We start from the raw sequence: 9854 nt of genomic DNA on the forward strand, positions 1-9854 counted from the left end.
ATTTTGCCGCCCTGGACCTCTACATGTCAGTGGTTTCAATTATTTAGCAGCTTTTTCTTTCTTTTTGGCAGTAACTTTCTCTTACGTTTTTCAATCATTCTATATCATCTTAATTATAGCAATTAGATTCTTTTTTTTCAATAAAAAAAAAACACTTAAATGCTGTATTACATTTTTTTTAATCATTAGGAATCATTAATATAGCCATCCTAAATATAGAAAATTGGATTCGTTGTTTTTTAGGCTATAATCATTCTAAAAACGCTTCTGCAAGATTCTTTTTTAGTTCAAATTAATCCTTGTACTAACATTTCGTTGCAGAGTTATATCATTTTTTTTTCAGAAACTTATTCATAGTTCCATCATCACGTTTTGTTTTAATTCAAGTTAACGTATAAGTCATATTTCTATTAGGGGGGACATTTTTTATTTATAAAAATGTCAACCTTAATTCCAAAAATAAAACTTAGTTATTTTAATTATCATTCCTGGAAAACTCATATCTCATTCATTTTTCGTTTTAAACACCTCTTCGAGATAGCCACTGATCCTTCTGTTGAACCTGGTTCAACGGCTACCCAAGACGAAAAAGATACTTGGAAAACTAAAAATGACGAAGCTTTAGGTTTAATAGGTATTTCCATTATTCCAAATTTATATGTGTTAATTGCTCACTGTTCTAAAGCTCATGATGCATGGTCCATCTTGCAAACCAAGTACGACAGTGGAGATGAATACCACAAAATACAATTGCAGGATCAACTTGAAGATCTCAAGTATACAGATTTTAAGAGTATGGATGAATTTCTGTTAAAATTTGATTCTCTTAAAAGCCAAATTATTGCTTTAGGTGTTCAATTAGAGGACATTCGTTTAATTCACCTTATTCTTAAAAAGTGTCTTCCTAGACAGTTTCAACAGTTTATAACTAATGTTCATGCACAGCTTACTATTCCTACTTTAACTACTCAGTTAACTTATGTTATTTTTCAAACTTTATTAAGACAGGAAGAAGCTAAGCTAATTCAGTTTGGTACTCTTAAACCAATTGAACATGCATTTATGTCTCGAAATTCAAATAATAATAATTTTCGTTCCAATAATAATAATAATAACAACAAACAATATAATACTAATTCTAATAATTCCAACAATAAATTTCATGCAAAATATAACAATAATAACAATCATCATAAAAATTATCATAATAACAATCGTAATACTAATAATCAAAGGAATCAATCCAATTCCAAACCTCATTGTTCTTATTGTGGCAAAGATGGTCATATTGTCAATAACTGTTTTAAAAAGCAAAATGATAAAAAACCTATGAACAACAGTAACCATAATCAAAAATCAAATCATAAAAAAGGTAACTCTACTGGTTCTAATTCTCGTCATGCTTTTACTTGTAGCCTTAATCTTTGTAGACCTTTAGAATGGGTTGTTGACAGTGGTGCATCACAACATGTAACTTCTCATATAGAAATTTTTGATTCTCTGCAACCTGATATTGCTAACATTCCTATTCAGTTAGCTAATAATCAGACTTGTAAAGTTGAAGGTTTAGGTGATGTAACTATTCCTAATGGTAAATTGCATAATGTATTATACTAATTTGCTTTCTGTTTCACAGTTATGTCAGGACTATAAAGTTGAATTCTATAAAGATACATGTTATGTCATAGATCCTCAAACTAAACAAGTGATTGCTCATGCTAAAATGGATAATGACAATTTGTTTAAATTCCATGAATTTGCTAGTTCACGATATTCGTTACATACTTCTATTGATTTCAATATATGGCATGAAAGACTTGGCCATTTAAATTCGGATTATATTACTTTCATGCAAAAACACAATATGGTTGATGGCTTGCCTCACATTATTCCTTCTAAGATTGTCTGTACAGGTTGTATGAGTGGTAAGATGCATAGGGAGCCCTTTCCAAGTGGTAAATCATGGCGGGCAACTCATAAGTTGCATCTTGTCCATAGTGACCTATTGGGCCCCATGGAGAATAACTCCATCCAAGGTTCTCGGTATGCACTTACCTTTGTTGATGATTTTTCTAGACAAACTTGGATCTATTTTTTACATAGCAAGGATCAAATTCTTGATATATTCATTGAATTTCAGTTATATGTTGAAAGGCAATCTAGATTTAAACTTAAAATTCTCAGAACTGATAATGGAAAGGAATATGTGAATAATGCTTTTCACTCTTATTTGAAATCATGTGGAATTAAACACGAGCTTACTATTCCTTATACACCACAACAAAATGGTGTGGCGGAAAGAAAGCATCGGACCATTGTTGAAATGGCTAGAAGCATGTTACATGCTAAGAATCTGCATTATAAATTTTGGGCTGAAGCCATGTTTTGTGCAACTTATATTGTTAATAGGACTCCTACCAAAGCTCTCAAGGATATTACTCCAGAAGAGGCTTGGTCTGGTAGGAAACCTAATTTACATCATTTGCGGATTTTTGGATCTGTTGCTTATGTTCATACTCCTAAACAGAAAAGGCATAAATTAGATGCTAAGTCATCTCCTTATATGTTTGTTGGTTATGATGAAAACACTAAGGGTTATCGTGTTTATGATTCCACTACTAACAAAGTTCAAGTTGCTAGAGATGTTTGTATTGCAGAAACTGGAGTCCATGACTGTTCTACTGCACATGATGCAGAATTCAGTGGCACTAAAATTGTGCTGGTGGAGGACCAACCTCCTTCTCTTAACCCTATTCCTCCTCTTAACCCTTCAACTCCAGTACCACCTATTATTTCTGCTCCTACAAATAATGATATTCATGTAGCTACTAATGATGCTTTTATTGCTAATGATTCTTCCTCTAGTGATAATTCCATTGCAACTAAACGTAAACCTAAATGGGCTCAAAACTTAATCAATGAAGGTGATGACTACATTTCTAGATTTGGTGGAATTAAACATAGAAGGATTAGTTATTGTAATTATGCTTTGATGACTACTATTATGAATTCTAACGATCCTAAGTCTTTTGATCAAGCTAACTCTCAACCTCATTGGCAAAAAGCCATGCAAGAGGAATATGATTCTTTAATTGCTAATCAAACTTGGGACTTAGTCAAGTTACCTCATGGCAAGAATATAGTTTCATGTAAATGGTTATACAAAACAAAATTGAATACTAATAATGAAATTAGTAAATTTAAGGCTAGACTAGTTGCTAGAGGTTTTTCACAAATTGAAAGATTAGACTATAATGAAACTTTTGCTCCTGTTGCTAAAATGCCTACTATCAAATTAGTTCTTGCTTTAACATCTAACATGAATTGGCCCATTCATCAAATGGATGCTAAAAGTGCCTTCTTAAATGGTGATTTACATGAAGAAATCTATATGGCTCAACCTCCCGGATTTGTTAAGAAAGGTAGTGAAAATCTGGTTTGCAAATTGAAAAAATCTATTTATGGTCTTAAACAATCACCTAGAGAATGGTATTCTAAAATTAATTCTTTCTTTATTTCTCAAGGTTTTTCTAGAAGTAAGAATGATCCTAATTTGTATATTAAACATACTAACAATGATATTATCATTGTTATTGTTTATGTAGATGATCTAATTCTCACTTCTAGTTCAGATGCTTTGATTTCTAATATCAAGTTTCAACTTAAACAGAAATTTCAGATGACTGATTTAGGTATCTTACATTACTTCTTAGGTATGCAAATTTGCCGAACTCCTAAGGATATCTTTCTTTCTCAAAGCAAGTATGCTCATGATCTTTTAGAAAAATTTAAGATGAATGATTCTAACCATGTTTCAATTCCATGTGAATTAGGAACTAAATTAATGGCTGATATGAATACTCCTTTTGTTGATGAAACTTTGTATAGACAGTTAGTAGGAAGTTTAAATTATTTAACTCTTACTAGACCTGATATTGCTTATAGTGTTGGTTTAGTTTCTCGATTTATGTCTAAACCTCAACAAACTCATTTTAAAGTTGCTAAACGAATCTTAAGGTACCTTAAAGGAACTATTAATATGGGATTATTCTATGATGCCAATTCTGAATTTATTTTACATGGCTATACTGATTCCGATCTAGGTGGAGATCCCAATGATGGGAAATCCACTTGTGGCTATTGTTTCTTTGTTGGTTCAGGTGCAATTTCTTGGAAAAGCAAAAAAGAACACTCTATTTCCCTTTGCTCAACTGAAGCTGAATACAAAGGTTGTACCAATGCAACTAAGGAAGCTTTATGGATTAGAAGACTTCTTGACAATTTGGGTCTACCTCAACAATCACCTACCCCTATACATTGTGACAATCAAAGTGCTATTGCCTTGGCAAAGAATCCAGTTTTTCATGCAAGAACCAAACATATTTCACTTCAACATCACTTCATTCGAGAACAAGTTGAAGACAAGCAAATTACTCTTCTTTATTGTAAAGGTGAAGATCAAGTGGCTGATATTTTAACCAAACCACTTTCTAAAGAGAGATTTCAATTCCATTGTAAAAATTTGGGTTTACAACCCGTTGATGTAAACTCCCCAAGTAAAGATTAAAGGGGGGTGTTAGAAAGGTTAATCTTCCCTTGGATGTATTTAATTGGGATATTCCAAGGATCCCTAAATGTAGTTTGTCCTATTGTACACATGTGGAGGACATGTCATTGTTTGTCCTTTATTCCACATGTGAGGACAACTCATTTTTATAATTCATTTATTAAGGAATTTAGTTTATCCTCCTTAAGAGGATTGTGACACTTTGCACACACCTATTATGAATGTGGCATTCATAGAAATGGGAGCTACACATGCAACTCCTTTCTCATCTCTTTATAAGAGATGCTCCTCCTCCTTTCTTCTTCACTCTTAGCACTTGATGTTATTGTATTGAGCTGTTCTGCTCCAACACTCTCTCTCTCTCTTCTCTAGGCATTTGCCTTCATTCATAATACTCACAAGGGGTTTTCCTTGCTTTCCCCTTATAAATCCTTGTCTCCATTGTTGAACCATCTTGGTGTATGCTCTTGGATTTTGCTTATCTCATGGTAACATTGTTTCACACTTAACTTACTTGGATTGTTTCTCGTTCCTTGCTCTATCATAACGTTTCTTACAGTGTCTAAAGTTTTTTTCCTTAATTTAAATCTCCAAAACATGAGATCTTTCTTGCGATTCAGGTTTTATTGCAGATTTTTGTGGCTCCCATCGTGCCCTATTTTGTGCAAGGTATGGGTCATATTTGAATCTGGAGGGCCAAATTTTAGGTTGGGGATTTCTTGTCTGTGTTTCACAAAGTTTATACTATCTACCATTTTCAGCCTGCTTGCACAACTAGACTCCTTTCTGCCAACATAGGCCCGTATCTTTATTTTCATTGGCTCTTGGACCAGTCTTATGGCTGTTCTTTCATACCTCAAACAATCGTGCTTGTTTTTTTGTCTCTAAGTGTTTTTTTGGGACCGATGAGAAGCTTTTTTCCTGCATCTTGTCTCTGTTCTTTAGTGCATGCAACATCTTATCTTTTCTCGGCAAACCCTCCAAACAGGATTTTGTCAAGTTGTAGATCATTGCCCCAACAACTCTAGGTGTGACCCAAAACAAACTACAAAAAACCACAACTTTTGTGGATATATTGTCAAGCCCTCAAACTAAAGTTTACAAAGCATCATTGTACTCGGAAAAAAGGTAAAAACACTAAAATAGGAACACCTGATATAATATTTTGTGGAAAAATTTAGAAAACCCTTCAAACAAGAACGACTTTTTAGGACAAATACATACAAAACCCAAAAACATTTTTTTAGAATAAATCCCAAAAAACCAAACACGATTTTTGAGAAGAAAAATCAATCAAAATTGAAGACATGGATCATAATACGAAACTTCATTTTTAAGGAAAAATTCTAAAACCCTTTTACAAAGGTAAAAAAAATGCACAAAACCCACTATTTTTTTATGGACAAAAAACATAGAACCTTCCCAAAACAATTTAAGGGAAAACATTATTGAAACCCATTTAGAATTTGTTTTAACAAGAAAAATTAGAAAAAACTCACCAAATTATTATTTTATGCAAAAATATTAAAATACCCTCCCTTCCAGCTTGAACTGCATTGACAAACCCTAGTTGTGGGCATGGAAAAACCAAATCTGTTTGAACAAAGCACACCAAGAATGAACAACAAAATACTAGGTTGTGCACGAAGCATAAGAACACAACACAGACGTGACATAAAGACGTCATAAGATTGTAGTCGAAGAAGACAAAAAATGGAGGGCATAAACACGAACAAAAACAAGTACCCAAACAGGAAAAAGCGGCATGTGAAAGAGTTGTCATGCAGGCTTGAGAATGTGAGCACACAGAGAGCAAACTCGAGTCGCAAGAAAAACAAAACACAATTCATTGAAAATACCAAATGCTGCTTTAAAACACCATGCCAAAATAATGTGACCCACAAAAGAAAAACACAAAGAAATCTTTTGAAAGCAATAATGACTATGCTCAAGACTGAGAAAAGAATGACGCACATAAGAATCTCCAAAAAGAAACAGAGCCCAAAATAGATGAAATCTAGATGAAAGTGCGGACTTTAAAAGCCGCAATTTGCAGACAATATGTTTTTCCCAAAAACTCTCAAGCCTAAGAAAAGAATGACGCACACAAATATCTCCAAAAGCCTGTGCCCAAAACAGATGAAAAAATCAGATGGAAATGTGGGCTTTAAAAGCCACGATTGCAGAAAATCGTGTCTTTCACAAAAACCCTCTGAAACCTTTAAAAATCAGAGAAAACCAATGATGAAACCCACAAACTTTCTTAAATTAACTTGTGAAAAAACAAGAGGCAACGAATTTTATTTTCAAAATTCACCAAATTCTGGAAAACCCCAATGAACCTACCCTGATACCATGTTATAAAACTTGATAGTTCAATATGTCGATATTAAACAATGGAGATCCAATCTCCTTGAATAGAGAAATACAAGAAGATGTTTCTAAATGAAACAATCGTTAACTGAATACAAGAAAAGAAAACTAACTAATAAAACTAAACCTACTAAAGAATGACCAATAGGAACATTACATTAGTATTCTAATAATGAGAAGCTTCTGCATCCCAAAGCTCTTATTCTACAATTGAGAAGTAGAACGCATTAACTAGATTTAGACCAAGGGAGGGAAGGAACTTACAATGGGAAATCTGCAAACATGTACTTAGGCAAAATTTCAACCATGCAGGCTGCAGGACGTAGTACAACGAAAAGGCCAGGCTAAGAGCTAGAAAACACACAAAAACTACTTTGCAGATGTGTAATCCATAAAACTCGGGACTTAGAAAATGTTAAGAGCCAGTGACATTGGGTTGTAAATTAACTATAAACAATGCTCCAAACTTACCAGATTTCCAGTCCTCTGTATTCTATGACTAAGGGCAAACATTTCCTAGATTCAACAAAAACTACTCAAGACTAAATGATGGAATTCAAAGGAACTCTGAGACTCGTAGTGTTCACTTAGGCCTGATCATGACAAGATATAGACGGGCTATATATGTAAGCGAATTCAAGGTCAAATTATTTTATAGACTCTGATGTGACTAAAGACTAACTTGAACTTGAAGGCAGCACAATTTTTCAAGTATATGATCTAAAGAGTTTGGATTGTAACGTGAGTGAAAAAAGATCTATTATCTCTCAGATCAGAGCTAGATTCCATGGAGTGAGTTCAAAAGATTTATCGTTATATAACAGCCACTGCAATCTAAGATCCCATCTTAGATACCTTTCTCCATAAGTTGTTGGCTAAGATACTAGCAGTGGAGTTCCAACTTTTCATTTTGGCATTATAAACCTGCCATTTCTTGTATATGATTTATCCATCTGCTCCATATAAGACAGTTATAATAAATGGTAGAATTGCACTCCTCTCAGAATACTTGGAAAATCAAATCGAATATGTGTTTGAAAGCCCTTTAAATCCATGGGGTGTGTGTTCCTCGTCATGTGTCTGCCAGAGCTGGTAGGACCATTGCTCCCACGTCTTGGCCAGTCCTGTCCCAAATGTCCAGCCTAACATAGACTCTAAGCCTTTTGCCCCCTTGCAATTGGGTTTCTTCAATTTTCTAACCATTTCAATATTATCACATCTCCCAAAAAGTTGCTTTTCATTAAGATTCAGCCAATCGGCCCAAAACCAGACGATACGTATGACATGTATGATGTCATCTGTCTGAAGTACTAGTTTTCTTGCATTTGAATAGAATAATGTGATCCATAATTTTTCACTTTGAAATTTATCTGATATGGTTAAAGAGGGTCACTGTAACTTTTAATTTGTTTAGGCAGATTCAAAATTGGGCAAAGAAAGAAGAATCGGAGCTTATTGGGACAAAAGACCAACGGTCGCCAACGCGACGTTATTGGGATAGCATCTCTTCCCAAGATGTCCACTATAATTTTCGAAAGAGCTAAGCACGGTAGGAGTAAAGCCTGACGGTAATAATTCTCGTACCTTCGCCTCCGTACTCATCAAATTGTAGGGTTCTGTTAGATCGTGAAGCAATACAAGGCTTGTAGGCGTTTAATTCTTCAATTTAACTGTTTAATGTTGGACTGCGACTACAAGTTTATGATGTTGAGATTGCAGTTTTATTGACACTCTGGAATTGGATACGAGGGTTTTTGCCCCTGTTTTTGTTTGAACTAGCAGCTTTGCATCATATTGTATTTACGATTAATGAAAGCCATATTAACCAAAAAATGAAATAGTACTAACCTTGAGCTTGTCCTTCCTTTGGTGAAGCAATTTGGCAGCTCCAAGAAGCATTGCAACATGGGCATCATGCCCACATGCGTGCATTTTTCCTGCAATTTTGCTTTTGTGCTCCCATTCCACTTGCTCCTTCGAATACATAAGACATGGCCTTAACAAACAATAGAAATAACAAAAACCTTACACAACATAGACATAATTTGCATTGTTAAAAATATGTAACCATGGATGTGAATGTATACTTGCACAGGTAGGGCATCCATGTCAGCCCTGAGCGCAACAACAGGAGGCAATCCAGAACCAATCTGGGCCACCACACCAGTCTTTGCATATGGCCATTCGTATGATACCCCAATCCTATCCAGTTCGCTTCTGATAAGGGCACTTGTGTTATATTCCTCAAACTTCAGCTCTGGGTATTCGTGAATTCTTCTCCTTATTGACTTTAACCATTCAATGTCATTGTTGGCAGCCTCCATGAGCTCTCTCGCATGGGTATCTTTGGGAATGGCACTATCCTCATGGCCAGAAACCAGGAAAACCAAACCAAAGACTGCAATTACGATGATGTACAAGTGGAAGACCGCCATGGTTGGTTTGTGAATTTTTACCAGTTTCCCGACCATGTCGTTTTAAAATCTTGAAATTAGATCGTTAGGCTAGAGCAGCTTTAAAATCAATGTCTTTGACCACAACGGCCAAATTTTGAGTAAATGTCGATTAAGGCATATAGTGTCAAATTTTATCATAGGCAATATAATATTTCATTTAATAATATAAGTTATGTTATATATTTATTATAAGGTATGTTACTTATATATATATATATATATACACGTTATGTATGTTATATATTTATGATAAATATATTTTATGTTATAATATGCATGTTTTTATATTATGTATTTTTATACTATCTATAAGATTAAATTTATATTAATTTAGAATGTATACTAAAGATTATAGATTATATCCCAGTAACAAGGGGTTTTGTTCCCGGTAGAGACATGGTAGGAGTCTTAATTGCACATGAGGGTTTTCATTCCATTAAGGAAAACAAAAATCAAGC

General features: G+C 34.2%; 1 protein-coding gene across 2 annotated transcripts in view; it reads right to left on the bottom strand.

Annotated features, from left to right (window-relative positions):
* Positions 1-9516, bottom strand: part of LOC149531432 (IAA-amino acid hydrolase ILR1-like 5) — a 92804-nt gene extending 83288 nt beyond the window's left edge. Inside the window, exons 1-2 of one of the 2 annotated variants that reach the window (XM_089811756.1) lie at positions 9028-9516; positions 8789-8914 (exon numbers count right to left, since the gene is read on the bottom strand). In XM_089811756.1, coding sequence (XP_089667882.1) covers positions 8789-8914; positions 9028-9411 — 510 coding nt within the window. In that variant the 5' untranslated portion in view covers positions 9412-9516. The remainder of the gene's footprint in view (positions 1-8788; positions 8915-9027) is intronic. The other variant, XM_089811755.1, reaches the window with a different exon arrangement.
* Between the last annotated feature and the right edge of the window lie 338 nt (positions 9517-9854).

This window comes from Cupressus sempervirens, chromosome 11, assembly GCF_028749045.1.
Source record: "Cupressus sempervirens isolate cs-2001-9-10 chromosome 11, ASM2874904v1, whole genome shotgun sequence".
Lineage (NCBI taxonomy): Eukaryota > Viridiplantae > Streptophyta > Pinopsida > Cupressales > Cupressaceae > Cupressus > Cupressus sempervirens.